Here is an 18,809-nt window from a genome sequence, read left to right as displayed (position 1 = left end):
ATCTTACATTTATTTTTGTTCATACTAGGTGAGCTCTCATAATAATTACTATTTCTTTGTTGTAAGAGGAATGAATGATGGTTTCCTACATTCAGAGGCTATGTTGCTTGTTGATTTCTGGTCTGTCAGGACAGACACTTAGATCAGGTTCAAAGGGACAGGGATGAATTAGGACTACGTGGTACTTTGGAGGAATCCACTGTCAATAAATGATGAGTTAGCTAAAAAGAAGTGCACTGAATATTACAGAAACTGAGCAAGCGTTGTTGAAAGATCTATTTTTCTCCTGATAGGTGTTCTTAAATTAAAAAACAGAGTTAATTATGAAGGCTCAAGGCAGGACCTGAGCAGTCATGTGAGGCTCCTGAGTTTAATGCTCAGAGAGCAGAAAACAACACCACTGATCAGCACCCACATCAGCGCAGACCATAATTGACTTTCGCCCATCAACTCGCCAAGATCAGCAACTCAAAGCTAGAGGTAACAAAGTGGAGCAAAAGGGAATAGAAACTAAGGACATACTGGAGATGCTTTCTGAAAGAAAACTAGCCATCCTTAGTCTATCAGTAATTTCTGAGCAAAATCATGAGAAAAGAAGAAATCATTACCTGGACTTGCAAAAAAAAAAGGACATCAGCTTGAAGATGCTGCTGATGAAGCTAAACCACGACGAGGTGAAGGTGACAATTCTGGCACAAATTTGAAAAGAAATGAGTAAATTGCTAATTTCAGCACAGCTGAAGGTCAGCCTCGAGATGGCAGGATGTGACCTTTAGAAGTGCTGTTTGATGTTGCTTTTTCAGCGATTAGGGGCAAGTAGCAAAATCTGACTGTATTAGCAAATCTAGGCCAGAGAAGCAGTGAACTTCAGAAATGGATAACAGCAGGAACACATGATGCTGATGGATTCAAGGCAGCAGTTGTTTCTTGTCTCCAGGCCAACTGCAGCTGGCAATCCACGTCAGGCCATAGCGAGGACAGTCTGCTTCTAAGAGAGGTGACTCACAGCAGGAGGGGATCCAGCCCAGGCAGGGCTGAACAGCTGAACCAGGGCTCAGTGCTATAATACCTGAATACAGAAGGCAGGTGCCAGTAACAGGGCCCATCAACAGTCCCAGTCAAGGTGTAATATGAACCGTGTCCAGGGGCCATCCAGGGAGTCTGGTGGGCTGAAGTCAGTGCTACAGTATAGATAAAAGGTCTATCAAGGAGATGAGGCCAGAGACAGAACTAGAAATGTGTGAAGCTACAGTTCAGGAAAGGAACAAGGACTAGGCTGAGCTTAAATGATGCCATGGGCAGCAGTTATTGGTAGGTGTCCAGGTGAAACCACTCAGGGCAATTAAGTCCAATTAGTAGCCCCAGGGGAGTTTTGTTTGATCTACAGATTCTTTTCATCTGGAGAAGAATCTTCCATACAGGGAGTTGGTGACATCAAAAACCAAAAAACTAAAAAAAGAAAAATACCAATCACCCAAAACTAAATTAATAATAATACAAACGTCTTTCAAAGAATGGTTGAGGTTGGAAGAAATGTCTGGATGTCATCTGGTTGAGCCCCCACATTCAAACAGGGATGTAGAGCAGGATACCCGGCAGAGCTTGGCTGTCACTTGAAGGAGGAAATTATCATCACTGAACTCCAGGAAACTCCTGGATTGCTTACATCCTGCTGTGTTGATCCTCCAACAGGTATCAGAGCGGCTGAAGCCACCCATGACAGTGAGTGTCTGCAAACCTGAGACTGCTCCTATCTGATAAGAAGGTTCCTTCACTTCTTCCTGGACAGGTGGCTTGTAGTAGACGCTTTCAATGATATTGTTTTCATCTGTCCTTCCCCTTTTCAAGAGATTACCTCAACAGTGGGAGTGGATGCTGTCATTCTTTCCTGCATTTGAGCTATAAGGCTCTTTAAGTTGTGTCTCAGAGAAGAGCCTACAACTTTCATCTTTTCTGATGCTGCACAGCCTGCTCACATCCTATGCCTACACCTCTTGTTTGAATTCAAACATCACTGCACTAATCCCCAGAAGCTGGCACTCTGGGCTTAGGGACTGTGAATGCCTCCCTAGGCACAGGGAGGAACCCTTCCAACTACTGATGTTATTGATACCAGGATTCTCACTCGCTCCAACAGCTGACACCTCCATCCACAGGCCTAAACCGCTGGTCATACTCCAGTAGTTGAGACCCAATCCCCCCCTACACTGGTCCCCCAGTAGCTGGAACTTTGAGCTCAGAGTCTACAGATGCCTCCCTAGGTCCAGAAGGATGCCTTTCATCTACTGATCTCTTCTCTCTGATGACCAGCAACAGGACCTGAGATAGCATAAAGCTGCAGCAATGGACATTCAGGTTGGATATTAGAAAAAGGTTCTTCAGTGAGAAGATAGTTGGGCATTGACACAGGCTCCCCAAGGAACTGGTCATGGCACCGAGCCAGTGGAATTCGAGAAATGTTTGGACAACACTCTCAGAAACATGTTTTGAATATTCAGTGGTTCTGTGTGAAGCCAAGGAGCTGGAGTTGATGATCCTTGTAGGTCCCTTCCAATTCAAGATCTCTGGACAGCTCACATGCTAAAAGAGGGCATTTGTTTCCTCCAATACTGCAGAACATGCTACAGGACCAAACACCAAAGTGCGCTTTCTGTCCTGAGGAGTAAGTTGTGCTAATGGGAGCATGTATGGACCCAGACAGGTACAGTGCTGAACAGAGTGCAAAGGCAACACAGAAACTCCTATCAACATTAGAGGTTCCTAACTATTGTGTCTTGCTGTTACTCTGGTATGTGATAGACATGTCTTTGTAAGAGTAAAAACATACAGATTGCTTAATTGTTTTCAGTCCAATGAAATTAACTGGAGTGGAGGGAGAGATAAGAGAAGCAGTAGGGAAGAACTGGGTTGGTGCTGTGATGGTGCCTCGTGCTTGGACTACACATACCCCAGTCCCAGACCCAATCAGGTAGGGAAGGCCAAGGAAATGTGGTGTGGCCATGCAAGCTCAGGGTCTTCCCAATGCCTAATCCTCTGCCTTTTCTTGCACCTCTCCATCATATTGCTTCCCTTTCCAGTACCATCCTCTCCCCTATCCACCCCATGGGCTCTGAAGGAAGCGGCATGGTGATTGCCATGCCCATAGACACATTGGTTGCTTACTCCAAGCTGCATCCAGCTATTTATTTGATGTAGAAGCCTTCACGCACTCCCCCTCACCCCTCGCCTCCTTTCACCATCTGTCCATTTGCTTGGAAATCTGTTCCAGCTGACCCCAAGCTGACCAGCACATCCCTCGTCCCTCCATCCTGCCACAGGCTCCTCTAGACGTGCCCAGCTCAGCTCAGGGGCTTTTCGCTGACTATGCAAATGCTGCCCAGCCAGCTGGTGTCTGCCTCCCAGAAACACATGTTCCAAAGCCCCCTGGACAGACATGGAGGGGGGGACATGTCTCTGCATCCCGGCCCGGGGGCTGCATGGGGAAAGTTCCTTAGCCAGGAATTATTTGGCAAACAGATGGAAGGAGGGAAAGGAGAAAGGCAAAATGGAGAAAGTAAGAGCATGTTGTGAGTGTGTGGAAGTGTGGGTGCATAAGGTTGTCTGGTGAGCATGTTGGAGTGAGGATGGAGGTGGTGGGAGGGGTGTGAGGAAAGCATACAGATTGCAGGAGGCCATTGCTGATGGTTTTATGGCTCTTTCCTCCTAATGACAGCTTATGCAGCATGCAAAGTGGGTTCTGATAGCGCAGCATAAAGGAGATGCAGCTGTCACAGCCAAGCATCAGGCCCGTGGAAATAGCCCCCCCAGAGAGGCACTAACACACAGCAAGGCCAGAAGGGCTCATTTAAATTCATCTGCAAGGTCTTTCCCTTGCCCACCACCAAGCAGGTCACCAGCTACTTGCATTCTCTGGGTCCCCATTCACACACAGGGAGAGAGTGAAGATGCTGAAGAGAAGCTGAGGATTTGGGGAGGGATTTGGGGCTGTGCTAAGGATGGAAGAGTGCAGAAGATCATTGCCACCACATCTCACTGGGGCTGGCAAGCACTACAGGGGACACAGCCAGCCAGAAACCACCTGCAGGCAGCAGTCCGGCCCACCTGGCTGTCTTTGTGAGACGGAGCCTGTGGCACAGCCACTTCCTGAGGTGCTGGCAAGGAGCAGGATTAATGTGATAATGGCTGCTAGATCTGTTACATGCATAAAATGAGAGAAAGGACTGGAAAGAGAAGGACAAAGCATTTAGTGTGCCTCTCATGAACTTCCTTGGCCCATATGGCAGTGATGCTGCTCCATCCAAAGGCCAACACAGCCCTAATGTCCCAGACAGAAGGAAAAGGCTGGGCCAGTGCATTATCACATGGGGCTTGGTCTCTTTTTCTCCACAGAATACAGAAATGTCTTGCATATATCTCTTTCAGGTTCTTTCCCTCACGATTTCCAGCTTCTAAGTATTTACAGATAACATGAACAGGGAGACACTGAGCGGCACTTCACCATTCATGTATCACTGCCTTCTCTAGGCTTAAGAAAGATCAGGATATCTGCTCTCAACATTTTACACAACTCTCTCTTACAGTGGCAGTTAAGACTAGAAAGAGCCAAGGTACCTCCTTTCCCCAACTTAAATTTCTGCTGTCACAACAGCAGCTCAGTCCCTCTGATAAGGACCCGCTGGGCTCCCTGGGAGAAGGCAGGATGGCAGTTCCAGATGTAGCTGACAGATGATGCTCTTCCTGGCCACAGGCAAGAGCTGTGGATGGTGAGCTGCCAACAGTAGCTTAAGGAAGAAATGCAAAGTGCATATGCAAAGGAAACCATGAGGTGACAGCATCAATAGAGCGCACAGGAGAACTGCTGGACACTGGAAACTTCTCCTTTATATCCTAAGAACAAGTGGCAACACCTTGTCTCTGAGTCAACTCTGATGGTAGAGAAAATGTCTGTGGTATGAAACAAGCCCAGAAAGCACCACTTGCTTCTTCCCAGGGAATTTAGCAGAACAGCATCCAAGGTAACCAGAACTGAGTCTGTTCCCCAAAATGTATTCAGTGTGGGTAAAGGAGAGCCAGCACCCAAAGGTGGAATGGACTGGTCCTGCTCACATTTGTGCCCACCTGGTCTGAATTTAAGAATAGCTCCCAGCCAGTCTCTGGGTTTTACCAAGAGCAAAGTGGGCAACATGAATGGATAACACCATTCCTTAGGTGTATGCGTGATGTCATTGGTTTAGTGTAAAAAACACAAAGTTTTTTTTAATAACTGAAGAACTGGATTATTTTCACACCATGGCAAGGCCCAAGAAAGGCAAAACAAGGGGAAGAGCAGCTCAGCAGAAGATGGGAGCACACAGCCATGAGCTCACACTGCAGCTCTAGCGCTCAGTGCGTGCAGGCTCCTGGCAGGAGGTGGGTCCTGAAGCAGAACTGAGTATTCACTTGGCCATGACCGAGGCACCTCCTCTCCTCCTGTCCCCCAGTGAGCTGGACACATCCTGGCCGGGCCCTCTGGGCTGCAGAAGGCTGTGAGGCAGCATAGGCTGAGGGGAGTGCTGCACCTCGTGTCTCTTCTCCCTCTGTATGTACCTCCCGGTACGATTATTAAACGCGAATTACAAGTGATGTGACCCAAGCGATCTTTATTTCTTCTTTCACCAAGCGGTGCCTGCGGGGTCCTGATTCTGAATTCTGTTTCAATTACCGATGCCATTTTAACACAAAGCAGTTTCTGTCTGCAATTACCGGCACTGACGGCAGCACAGAGACAGCTCGGGTGGCAGAACACAAAAGCTTGGCATCTTCTGCCTGTTTGGGAACTTTCATTTGCTGTGATTAAAGGCGGGAGGCGCGGGAGGTGCCTGCACACAGCAGTGTGCTGCTGGCTGTGGCACACCTCCGTGGCGAGGTCCCTGAGAAAGTAGCCCTCAGCACTCACCTCCACCGTCACTCGAAGGACTCCAACTGATGTTGCAGCCACTGTCTGCAGCCTGGCTGGCAGTTAACCCCATCGTGCCTTACACAGTAAGGAAAGTCTGCCGGTACTTCACATTTTTCAGAATACACTCCCTTCACTCACAGTTGAAGTGCAGCCTCCTTTAGGCAGGAGGCTAGGAAATGCCACGTACATCACTGGCACAAACTGACACAGGGATTGGTGAAGAGGAACCCCACATCCATTGGTGCTGGTACCAGGAGCCTCACACGGCTTCTGAAGTTGGCAATTACTCAAGACAATGGGGACTGCTCCCAATAGGGCAGGCAGCCGGACTTGCGTGTTGTTCCAAAGCCAACAGCTCCAACAGCAAGGCATCCTCTGGCTCCCAGCAAAATTCGCAGCGGCTGTGGTTCTGACAGCTAAAGTCAAACACAACGGAATTCAAAGCATGCACCTCTGTGCATCGCTCCACGTGGCTGCAGCTGTGGGCCCAGCTCTGCCCCAGGGAGCAGCCAGATGCACCCTTGTTTGTGCCCCAATCACCTCATTTTTCTTCTGCTTCTTCTCTGGCTGCGCATCTTTGTCCTTCAGCCTCCTCTGAAAGCTCATCCGGCCTGTGCAAGAGCCTCAGGCTTATTCTTATCATCCATTCCTTTTGTTTTAGAATCACAGAATCACTGAGGTTGGAAAAGACCTCTAAGATCACCTAGTCCAACCAGCAGCCCATCCCCACCACGCCCACTAACCGTGTACCTTAGTGTCACATCTACATGTTTCTTGAACACCTCCAAGGATGGTAACTTCACCACTCCCCCTGGCAGACCATTTCAGTGCCTCACCACTTTTTCTGAGAAGAAATTTTTCTCAGTATTCAACTGGAATCTCTCCCAACTTAAGGCCACTATCTCTCATCCTATATCCAATCTCCAATGCTGACATCTGCACTGTTCCCTCACTCCCTTTTCCCATGCCATTCATCAAGTACAAGCTCCTTTCCCTGTGCCCTTTATACTGTTCCTGAAGTTTCAGCAGACCCAGGAGCTGACTGTTGGTCCCGCTGGCTGCTGAGAGGTACTGTCCATATTTATTTGTTAATTTGCTTGTGCCTTCTCCCCTTGCCTATTCTCAGGCTGTGGGCTGAGAGGGGCCATGGTGCCCAGCAGTGGGATCTTGGGGGGTAGGAGTTGATGATTTCCAGAGGTCCCTTCCAACTTCTATGATTCTGTGATTCCCCATGCCCACCCCACCACGGGACAGCCCACACTACCAGCCCCATCCCTGGGAGCTGTCGGGATGAGGAGGGGCGATTTACAGCCTGGCTGCGGGGCGGCGCGCATGCCGTTTGTCACTCTGAGCCCTGGCACCTTGTTCTACCTGTGTTGCGCATGTTTTATTGGTGTTGAGCAGAGGGGGGCCAGAGCAGAGGGGAGTCTGGGAGGAAAAGCACTCAAGTGAAAAATGAACCAAGGCAAACGGGATTGAGAAAGAGAGAGAGAGAGAGAAGTGCAGGGGAAGGGGGCGAAGGGGCCAGAGTATAAAACACAAGACAAATGTCCTCGCTGGCAGCAGGGTTAGGGGAAAGAGGAGAGGGAAGAAGTGAGGGGGGCAGGGAGGGAAAAGAAAGAGAGAATAAAGACGGTGCCTCGTGGCCAGCACTATCCTAGTGGGATCAGGTATGCTCATGTAGTCAGAAAAATAATTCTCAGCCTAACAAAGCAGGAAGAGGGGGGGCGGGAGAGGAGGAAAGCTACAGATCCAAATGGAAAGTGCCCCAGGGTGTCCAATCTGCTGGGTTTTGAAATAAAATCATTTTGCCTCATCCCCCTCCATCCCCCACCGGGGAGCCAGCTCCTTCCTGTACCCCCACCACCACAAGGAGTGGGACCAGGCGGGGAGCAGGAGGTCTGCTTAGCATTGCACGTCCCTTCCATCCTTCTCCCTCAGTGCTAAACTTTCAAGACAAAAATCATAAAACGAGGTGCTTTGTTGGTGAGGCGGATTCAGAGATCTTCCTGTTAGGAACAAGAAAGGGAAGAGACAGACAGAGAGCGAGACAGAGAGATAGCTGGATGGAGGGCTGGCTTTGTGCTTGCAACAAGCCACTAAAGGTGCATTTTTAATTAAATTTATACAAAATGTGTCAGTTTTATCTCTATGTTTCAAACCTGACTCTTTTCTATCAAAGTAAAGTATTGATCTTCACTGCCCCGAAGCTACCTGACTGAATTAAACAGAATAAATAGAAGAAGGACTGAAAGGGCTTAGAAACAACTGCAGAGAGGCGAATGTTTAATGGCTCCACAGTCATTTGCTGCAATTAAAAAACAAAACCGTTTAGAGGGGCTGTTAACACCTTGAAGTCTGAAAATCCTCACTTCAAAAAAAGCCCCAAAACAGCTCCCAGGCAAAACATTTTAATTGCCATAAATACTTCCAACCTCAGCCATCACTGGCGTATGCGCGCATTGCACAGACAGACAAACAGACCCCTGAATCCAATGGGACAGACACCATGCAGCTGGCAATACACAGCTGTGCTCTGTATGGACACTCCAGCCAAGGAGAGGTGCACACCCAGTATGACCCAGACACAAATCCACATTATGTAAGCAAAAATACCACAGATAGGACATGATAAAGATGGATGTTTTAGACCCATGCATATATTCCAGGGCCATTTCCTAGTGTAACAGAGCCCACGTAGAACACTATTCTCAAAGCTGGGCATAATCAATTGCACGTCATACAAGCCATAGGCATCCCACAGGGCTCTCTCTCTGCCTGTCATATCACAGGAAGATGTCGCAGACCCTGTGCAACAGTGGGTCCCACTTGATCACACCCTAACTTGGGGCTTGTGGTGAGATTTTCTGAGACAGGCAGGCCCAGCAATTGCATTAACGTCCCTTGAACATTATGCAACTTAAAAAAGGAGCACATTTTTTGTTATCTTAAAGCATGTACTACTGCATGACTCACCAAAGCCTTCCTGAATGTTGCGTGCATCCCTCAGCATGGAGATTTTCCATCGCTGCTCTGTGGTCCTACCAGGGTTGAGCTCAGCAGAAGAGCTTGATTTGGGGACAGCAAAAGGCTGAAGAGCTCTGTCAGCTTTGAGCTTCCACACTGACAATTCATCCCTCTTCCTGGGCATTCCTGGGACAAAAGCAGCAGGTTTATGGCAGGAAACTGGTTTTGCAGAGGATGTGTAGATTTCTATCTCAGCTGGGGTACCATGAGCTGGGTGGTGTGCTGTGTTCCTCCTGGGGATGGTCTTACATACAGGTATTAGGAAATTTTACTTTGTGTATTTGAAAATCTGGAAGGACCTTCATAGCCTTTTCACTGAAAATCAAAATTAACAAATTCACTGGCCTTGTACAACATCCTGGTCAGTGAAGTAATGGGTCTGAGGCTCTGGAAGGCTATGTCATGGTCTTACTGTGGGACCCTGAAACAGTATTATCAGACCCTGGCTCTAATCTGTGTGAAATGAGGACCATTCAATCCTCTGTATACTGACAGACAAGGTCTTAAGACTCAGACACTACAGGTGTGAAAGCCATGGAAATGAATAAGACCATCTCTGTGGGGCACAGAGTATTGGAAGGAGCAGCACCAGCCATGGTTTAAATGAGCCAGCTCAGACCCTTGAGGAAGAGCCACAGTACCTGGCTGGACAAGCCCAGGCTGCTCTGCATCCCTCAGAGGTAGATGGAGTTTGCTGTCCGGACTGCCTTTGTGTTAGCTCAGGGATAGTTGCTACTATGCATTTATTTAGTTGGTTGACTTACCAAGCCACCTGCGCAAAGAACCCCACAGGCCCTGGGGAGATACATACTGCATTCTGCCTTTGGCTTTGGAGCTTAAAGCACTGAGAAAGTTACTTAACTCGAACTAGTTCTTTGGCAGCCTCCCAAGGCGCTTTTCTGGCTTTGCGGGCAGTTCTGCTGATCGGGCACTGATCAAAGCAAGCCCTCAGCCTCTCATGCGGGCTCTTCTTTTTTGGCTGATTTAAAATGTCCCACAACTCCAAAAAGGTGCCCCTTGTGACTTCCATGCCAAAGACCATCCTGAGAATTTGCCTTACTTGGATCTGCAGGACGATTTCTGCTGCAGGAGCAGGGTTAGATAATAAAAGCTCAGAGCAGCTATTAGTGCACCACATATATAGGCAAGTGGACTCTGTTTTCTTATCTTTCAAATATTTTGTTCAACACTGAGTAATTATCACTCATTGTCTGCTCTCAATAACTGACTGTAAACCAGCCATACACTGTAGTTTATTTTCCAGCATTTTCTTGAGTGGAAGAAAAGTGAGGAAAAATATTTTCTGGGGGGTAGCAGGAAAGCATGCAACAGCATGACTGTCATGATGCACAGCTCCTGCCTGCCACTGTTAAAGAACCCTGTACTTTTACAGGATCTTCTATATCAAACGTGTGGGCTGCATTGCTGCAGCTGCCTAACCAACACCTGATCTGCAGATGAGCATTCATGGCAGCCAGCTGAAGCACTGAAAAGCACCAGTGGCACAGGCACAGAAAACAACATGCTCTGCCCAACACAATTTCAGAGCCATGCTTTCAAGTGAACATTGGGAAATTCTGCCCTGTACTCTTCATGGGCTCCCAGCCTCTCAGGGGTGGAGCAGTCCTACAAATCTGAGCCAGTTGCCACATTCTGTCATAGAGGGTACACACATATCCAGTCACCACTGCAGCATGTGCACCTGAAATGAACTGTTCGGGAACAAAGGAATGTGCATTTTGAGCACTAAGGTTGAGTACTCCTGCTGCTCATGGTCAGGCTCCTTCAGAGCATTCTGCTTTGTTACGGACCCCTGATTAACACTTTCTAAGCATTTCAGCCCACACTCCGGTTATTTTACAGACTGCAACGAATGCAGATTTGAGTTTATGGGTTCATAAAAGTGTAAATTAAGTCAACAGTTTTTCTCCAGCCTATTTGCACAGCCCTTCCTCCAGTGACCTGCCCCATCAGACAACACAAATATTTCACACAAATACTGCCTGAGCATTTTTAACAGGCCAGAAGCAGAACTGTGCCCCAGCACGCAGTGCTGTGGCAGTGTGGAATGATCTGTGCAGCTTATGATTCTTCCACCCTGGACTCCCACATCTCCCATCTTTGGGCTGTGGAAAACACTGTCACCCAGCAATCTGCCCCTTTTCCTGCTTGCTGCGTATCACTGGTGTGATCAGTCCTATCTCCGCATGGAGGAGGGGCTGGCTGACCAAATTTCTTTAATTAAAAGAAAAAGGATCAAGTTTATCCCAGATAAGCAGGCAGGATTAAAACAGACAGAAAGAATAGACAAGAGGCAGCTGTCAGCACTCCAGCCGATCCAACATGATTATTAATAACGATAAGCGGGAGAAGAGGGCTAATAAAGGGATAATGAAGTAGTCCTGAAAGTGACTGGAGATGGAGCCCGATAAGGGCACACAGCCCAGGGCTGCTCAGGCCCAGTGAAGTTGACTGCAGAACATCCCACTGGGAGAGGGCACCTAGAGGAGAGGCTTCACTCCTCCAAGGGCATAATGGCAGCAGAGTGACAGCTTTCCTTGGGAGTAGTTGTATCCCAAGAGCGAGAGTTGCCTGTAGGTTACACAGGGCACAAAACACAGACAAAGGCCAGTGTGGCCTGTAAGCAACATGGTTCACCCACCTGTAAAGGCAGACGCAGGCCCTGGACACAGCTGACAGTGAAAACAAGGCTGGAAAAGTTACTTGCTGAGAGCCATCAGACACGTGAACATGATATCTACCAACAGCAAAGTCTTTCTCTGTGCTCTCACTGAGGAGAGGATCAACCCCCCTACTGAGATGCTCTGCAAATGTGGGAAACAAGGATGGAGAATGAGGAGTGGGTGCCACACAGCAAGCACAAAATAGGCAGCTGAGGAGGGAGGGCCTGGTCAGTGAGCACTGTACAAGGAATCAGGGCTGTTTTGGACAAACTGTTCTTTTTCTACTCAGATTGCTCTCTTTTCTATCCAAGCATCTCCTTTCCTCCAGGCCTACAGCATTTCTCCCTCCCAGAGAAAGGAAGGCTCTAGCCCTGGGCTGTGCAGCAGTGGCTGTGCCCAGCAGGGCTGGTAGGGAGCAAGGCCCAAGCGAGGAGCGGGAGCTGGGCCCCAGGCTGCTGCTACTCCGGGTCAGCGCAGCAGCTGCTGGGAGCATATGCCATGAATTAATTCCACTGTCCCTGAGATGCTCTGGTGAGAGGAGCAGCAGCACCTTTCCAGCTGATTAACATAAAGCTCCCCCTCCCACCATTTTGCCGCACTTAACAAAACAGTTAAGAGTCCAGAATCACAGAATCATGGAATGGCCTGGGTTGAAAAGGACCACAGTGATCATCTAGTTTCAACCCCTCTGCTGTGTGCAAGGTCACCAGCCACTAGACCAGGCTGCCCAGCGCCACATCCAGCCTGGCCTTGAATGCCTCCAGGGATGGGGCATCCACAACCTCCTTGGGAGCCTATTCCAGTGTGTCACCACCCTGAGTGAAAAAGCCCCTCTAAGTGCTTCCTGGCCAGCAGGCAGGCTCCTCAGTGGAGAGTTGATGGGCCTGGCTTTTTACTCAGCTTTTATTTTCTACATGCTCTTCCAGAGTCTCTGCCTTGAAAACCCTCTCACCTCCCAAACAAGCTGTACTCTAAGAAGGCATCTCCTTTAAATCTGTAAGTATTGTATCTATTATTATAAGCAAAACCAAAGACTCCTAAATACGTTAGGAGCTAGAATTCATTTTTATTTGTGCATTTCTTTTATTCTGATGAGGCTCACAGTTTGCCCTGAATAGACCACTGAGCCCTAAGCCTGCAAGTGGCTCTTTGGGGCAGAGCTGCTCACCTAGCCAGAGCCCCAGCAGAGCCCTCTGCAGACACCCAGAGCAACTCACTGTGCTAACCCTGCTGCTGACAGCACACTGACGAATCTGCAGCTCTCCCTCAGCCATGTAGGGCCAGAGCAGAACAAGGAGCAAGCAGGACACAAGATCTCCACTATCTTCAGACAGAAGGCTGGGAACAAAAACAATCACTAGGTCTACAAGCACTGTATCTGGATTAGGAACTTGAGGGCACACTATTACCATCGCTTTACCCCTCTGTGACATGAGTCTGTGGACACTGAGATGCCTCAAAGGATGGCTACACAGACTTCCTCACCAAGAGTTAGCAAAGGCACTTACATCTATTTTTTTTTGTTTTGGAAGGAACAGTTACAGGAGCAGATTTCAGTGTGACATCACCAGGGCCTGACAGCGAGAGGGCACAGCTCAGACACTTTCCAGCACCTCAGACAGGTGGGCGGTGGGAAGGGCTCACTGAGGAAGGCCAAGAGCCAGACAGCTCACCTTCCTTTCTCCAGCTGCGGAAGGAATGAGAAAGACGTGGAAACAAGTCTCACTCTATTGAGTTTATTTAAGAAAATTAAAGATACAACTTGTTCATGGTGCACATAAATACCTGAGCAAGTAGAAGTATCTGACAGGATGATTTAACAGGGAAAGTGAAAGCATAATCAGATGCAAGGAACAGAAGATGAAACAAAAACAGAGCCTAGAAATAAAGCAGATTTTGAACCACAAGGGCAGTTATCTGCTGGGATAACTAACCAGGGAAAAGACAGGTGAAGCTCAGCCACATCTCAATGAGCTCTGCCATGGCCTGTATCATAGCAGGTCAGACTACACATCAAAGCACCTCATCTTCTCTCCAGCCTCTTCATCAGCACCTGTTCTCTCCTCAGTTCCTCCAAACATTATACATACTGTTCCTAAATCATTCACCTTCTTCATTCCTCTTGCCCTTCCCACAAACCCCACTGTGACATCAAGTGCCCTCCTTCCCACACCTGCCTAAAATGGCGTCCCCAGGCCCTCCACGGTCCTACCTGTCACCATCTCCAGGAAGATCTCTGAGCATCCAGTGTCCCTCCCACTTCTGTTTCAAGGGTCTCCAGGGAGATCCTTGAAAGTCCTCAGAGGCAGGCAGGATAGAGGCAGGATTGTTGGCATGGCATACAGCTACAGGACAAGTAATGGGCTGAGCACAGCCTCTACCACCCACATCCTGCAGGCCGCAATCCTAAGTACCGCCTGGCTTTCCTCCCTTAATGCTCCAATTGTCAGTAATGCCACCTAAGTTTCTAAATAAACTTCAACATACGATATGTCACAAGTCACAGATCAAACTCAGGCTGGACAGCCAGAGGAGTTGGATTCACTCCTGTGCCTCAAGGCTGGGCATCCTCAGCTTTTGTGGTCACTGATAACTGACTGACATGCACTGAATACCATGATACCAGGCAAGCAGCTTAGAGGACCCTCAGCTCAAGCAAAACAGAGAAAACACACACTAACTACAGACTGTATTTGAGAGAAGATAGCCTCTGCTTCCTCTGTGATCTTTGGAATGTGCAAATATCACTGCACAGATCTAACCCGAAGCCTAACCAATTTCTCCTACTCTTTACCATTCTTTTCCCCACATAGTCTTGTTGGGATTGTCTGATATACCAAGCTACTTTAGTTTGCTGAATTTGTTTTCTCTTTCAATGGAAGAATCCTAAATCCTCTTTGGCCAAGGGCCACAGATGTCAGAGAAAAACAGACACCGGTCTAGCTGGGAAGTTTCTGTTCACACCAAAACAGGTTTCTCTGCTCAGAAAAAGACCTCAGGGGTATCCTCCACACGCTAGCCCCAAGGCTTCCATCTCCTTTTCTATTTACAGGGGAGATTCCTTGATTTTACAAACACAGCATCTCGTTGAGACAGCTTCTCTCTTGCTGATAGGTTTTTTTTGGCTATCAACTCTGATCAGAAATTTTGCAGAGTACTGAGCTCACAATGAGTTGTTTCTCCTGGACTTCTGTCAGTACAAAAGAAAGAATGCAGTGCTCCATGAGACCTATAGAACAAGCTAAGAAAAGCAGCACAACAAGCCTTCTGCACAGCACCTGCACTGCACCCCAGAAGTATATAGCAAGGTTCTCCAGTGGGACAAGGCTTTGAAGGACACTGGCTTAGAAGTAATACTATTGTTTCCTGCAAATAATGACCATAGCTCTATAGGGATGGGGCATTAACAGCTAAACGGATTTTTTTTAGGTGACAATGAGAACAGGTTACTTGCTTCCAAGGAAACACACCAGGGAGTTAGCTTGTTTCAGAGCAGCAGGCTTCGTTTTTTCACGTGTGGAATGAGCAGTATTTTCTTTGCAAACTACTTCCTGCCTGGAGCTAACTCCATTCAATATGTGATCTCATCTGACTACAGAAGCTAAGCAGTTAGGCTTGGTCAGCCCTTGACTGGGATACCTCCAGGGAAAACAAAGAAAAGGTGCTGTAAGAAGTAGTACTGGCAGTTTAGTAGGTGATATTCTTCTTCTGAGTCAATACAGAGGTAAAGACCCAGGGCAAATGTTAAACCAGGAAGGGATGACAGAAGCTGGTGGACGAGATGTAAAACAGACATCCTGACAACTTGTGACATCTGTTGTGGGAAGATGATAACCTAGATGTCCTAGACAAACAAACGGTACCAAACTAACCTTCTCTCATAGCCATCACTGAAAACCACACTCCATTGTTTGACTGTGTAAGACAGTCTCTCAGAGAGGCTACATTTTGGCTGAAGAAAGACTACCCATTGCAGTTATCTGTAAAGGTGGTACAGTAAGGTAACAGTGACTTTTCACAAGTAAATAATTTATTGTGTTTGTAATTCTTAATATCTTTTGAGAATTAAGAGTATTACTATAAAATATCCAAAACTTCTCCTGAGCCAGTTTTCCTACAGAGCAAGCTCTATTTATTTCCATGTCTGAAATATATTCTCAAATACAAACAAGTGAATAGAAAACTAAAGTGCTAAATTATTTACAGGGAATGTGTATATGAGAAGATATCTGGTGTATCAGTGCTCTAGGGTACACTGAGGTGGTCTTCTCTCTCAGACTGTCCCACGTCCCACTCAGTTACTAGTTCTGAGGATACCTCTGTGAAGAGATGGTCCCAATCCCAGCAGACATCATCCTATCGAGAGGAAAAAGACAAACATGCTGAAAATTGAACTGATAACACTCAAAGGTCTCTGAATGATGACCCTGCCAGAGAGGAAGGCATATATTTCGTAGACTAGGATAGGAAACCTAGAGAGATGGAATGTGAATCCGTGTTACAATTTACAGATTTTGGCAGAATTAATCATGTTCCTAAATTCAGTAAAGCCCACACTGTCAATCTTAGGTATCCTCAAGAAGAGCCTAAGGAGACATAAAAATCTTCCACCCTTCTAATGAAACACCTGAAATTCTGGGCTGTAGAAATCCTTTGTTTCAAGTCCTGAGCTACTGCTTATACATTTGCACTGAGATTCTTCTGCCTTGCTTTAAAACAGCCCTCTGCCCTAACCCTAAATGCTTTCCTCTGTAGCACTCTGCAGAACCATCTGGAGCCCACGGTGGCTAGCAAAAGACTACAATGCAGCAGTTTCTGCAGGGATCTGTGACAGTACTAGGCCCTTCACTAGCTCTTTCAAACGGAAGGAAGCCAGTCACAGCAATGCCATAATCTCACACACACAAATACCTACAAACTTTTAAAATAATCTGCTGGGGAATTCAGACCTCCATCAGCTTGAAAACAAGCTTCTATTCACAGGCTCCTCCTCAAGTCTCTTTCTTCCACCTCAACAAAAGCTCACTTTCTAAGTATAGTCTGAGACATAAGAAGCTTTTAATTCACTGGCGTTTCCAGAAAAACTCACCTCCCGTAGTTCATGTTCTGGAGCCAGGACTTTGGTGAGAAGCTTCAGGTCAACCTCTCCATCCTAAGAACACACACAATCACAGTCTTACAGACACAGAGAAAGCAGACACCATCATTTCACCAGAGAGGATGTTGCTAGAGATACAGACATTTTGCCCCATACATGACAAACACCTTCTTTAGGACAGCAGCGGGTACCTCCTCATATGAACAACAGGCACTATACATACAATATTTGCAGACACTCACAAGCCTAAAAAGCGTGCTGCAGAGAGGAAAACACTTGCAGGCAGACTGGAAGATGCTTAGATGACAGGGCAATGTATTTTATGCAGCTTAGTATCACAGAGGAAAGTGGAAAATTGGAAGGAGAGGGACTTAGACCGGTCACTCCACACCAACATCCACCTACCAGAGTCTGAAAGGCAGCATACTTCATAAGATCTTTGTCCAAGTCATGGTAGGTCAACACTCGGTTCACCTGCACACTGCAAACAGAAAGGGGCAAAATACACCCCTGATAAGCGTGGAAGCACATCAGATGAGATGAACAGTGGCTTGAACAGTAATGTGAGGACACCCACCTCAAGTATCTACATTGGGTGATGAGGATATTGAGATGGTTGTCCAAGAACAGAAGAACATCTCATTCAGCAAATTAAAAGGCATTGACAAATCTGAGAGCCAGACTGATCACGTGTTAAAATAAGATACAGAGCAACAAGGGACTCCTTCAGAGAAGCTGGCATGTCAGAGAGAAGATTCATAAGCCACATGCAAGGGCCAGAAAGAAAACAGGAAGGCAATGAACATTCAAACAGCCCAAATACAGATACATCCAGCATGTAACAGCCAAAATGCCACTTCTATCTGGGAAGTAAAGCACACTCTAAGAGTCCCACAGTGCAAACTATAGAACAGTGAAGACTGTGATTTTCATCTCTCAGCTAAATTTCAGCTATCAAATGCAATTTCTTAAAATGAAGACTCCAAAGATGAGCAGGGGTAGGGAGCAATATACTGTCCTGCCATACTTTCTTTTGCATGTTACGCAGTACTATCGGGAAGATTTGTATTAATTTATCTTCTATGCATGTCCATGAAAATTATTTGTCTTCTATTGCAGAGTGACTATTGATACAGGAAGAACAGATGGGATTATATGAAAGAGAGAAAACAAAAAAACAAACTCTGGTGAGAGACAAAATCTTTTTTAATTTACTGCTATGACATGTCATTTATTTTTATTACCAGCTATTTAGTTATGACACCTACTCCATACTTGCAAGAGAGGCATCTGTGGTCATCCAAAGGTGAACAGAAATCTTACTCTGTGATCTTCACAATAGATCCAACAGGAGAGAAGACTTAAAAGTAACAAGAAAATTAACTCCAAAACTTAACTTTCAATTTTTAAAACGTACTAGTCTCCCATGAGCTAATCCCAAGACTACTGTGATACACCTACAGACTGTATTGTGCTTTGCAAATTAACTATGTGCTTGAGTGAAAAGGATATTCTGTGGAGGGCAAAGCAGAGTGCAGTCAAAGCGTGTGTGATAATACATGTGCATTGGAGGCATTTGTCACACAGGCAACCTTAAATCAAGCAACACCTTACTTTTCAGAGTTTGATTTTGCAACATCAAGAGTGTTGCTCTAGTGTAGTTTTTGTGTATACAGAGAGATAATGCATTAACTGCTATCTCTATGCAATGGGAAACAAGTTTGCACTGTTCAGCCTGGAGCCCCACTGTCACAATGCAGAGCATCACATCCTGCTGAATGGCACTGCCACTGACATCCATGGGACATGAGATAAGATGGAGTTTAATTTCACAGCACATTTCAGGCAGCCGATGTGAACCTCAAGAGCCTCTTACCTGGGTGGGGCTGCCACCTGCATGGCCAGATCTTCCTCCTGGACTTCCTCCAAGTCAGGAATCACAGGAATATCTGCAATAAAAGAAAACAGTGTTTGAAGACAATCTTTTAGCTGAAAGAATCTGGCCATCATCTGAAGACTGGTAAGAATTTGCTTCCTATGAGATACGTTGTCAATTGCTCAG

The 18,809-nt window shown here is 46.9% G+C and overlaps 2 protein-coding genes across 9 annotated transcripts in view; both read right to left on the bottom strand.

The window, feature by feature from the left end:
- The window catches only part of GPATCH2L (G-patch domain containing 2 like), a 78,988-nt gene extending 65,684 nt beyond the window's left edge, over positions 1-13,304 (bottom strand). For 5 of the 6 annotated variants that reach the window (XM_010711747.4, XM_085225346.1, XM_085225350.1 and 2 more), the window contains exon 1: positions 8,915-13,233. Coding sequence is in view for 5 of the 6 variants with exons in the window: in XM_085225346.1 (XP_085081472.1) it covers positions 8,915-8,941 (27 nt within the window). In the remaining variant the exon portion in view is untranslated. Of the gene's footprint in view, positions 1-8,914 lie in introns of all 6 variants that reach the window. The other variant, XM_085225347.1, reaches the window with a different exon arrangement.
- Positions 13,305-15,758: 2,454 nt separating this feature from the next.
- IFT43 (intraflagellar transport 43) overlaps positions 15,759-18,809 on the bottom strand; it is a 43,659-nt gene continuing 40,608 nt past the window's right edge. For all 3 annotated transcript variants that reach the window (XM_085225353.1, XM_085225354.1, XM_085225355.1), the window contains 4 exons: positions 18,624-18,696; positions 17,153-17,228; positions 16,739-16,801; positions 15,759-16,005 (listed from right to left, as the gene is read on the bottom strand). In XM_085225353.1, the coding sequence (XP_085081479.1) occupies positions 15,895-16,005; positions 16,739-16,801; positions 17,153-17,228; positions 18,624-18,696 (323 nt within the window). In that variant the 3' untranslated portion in view covers positions 15,759-15,894. The remainder of the gene's footprint in view (positions 16,006-16,738; positions 16,802-17,152; positions 17,229-18,623; positions 18,697-18,809) is intronic.

The sequence above is a fragment of the Meleagris gallopavo genome, chromosome 5 (genome assembly GCF_905368555.1).
Source record: "Meleagris gallopavo chromosome 5, MGAL_WU_HG_1.1, whole genome shotgun sequence".
Taxonomy (NCBI): Eukaryota; Metazoa; Chordata; class Aves; order Galliformes; family Phasianidae; genus Meleagris; species Meleagris gallopavo.
The sequence above is the reverse complement of the archived record's forward strand: the minus strand, read 5'-3'. Positions and strand labels throughout refer to the sequence as shown.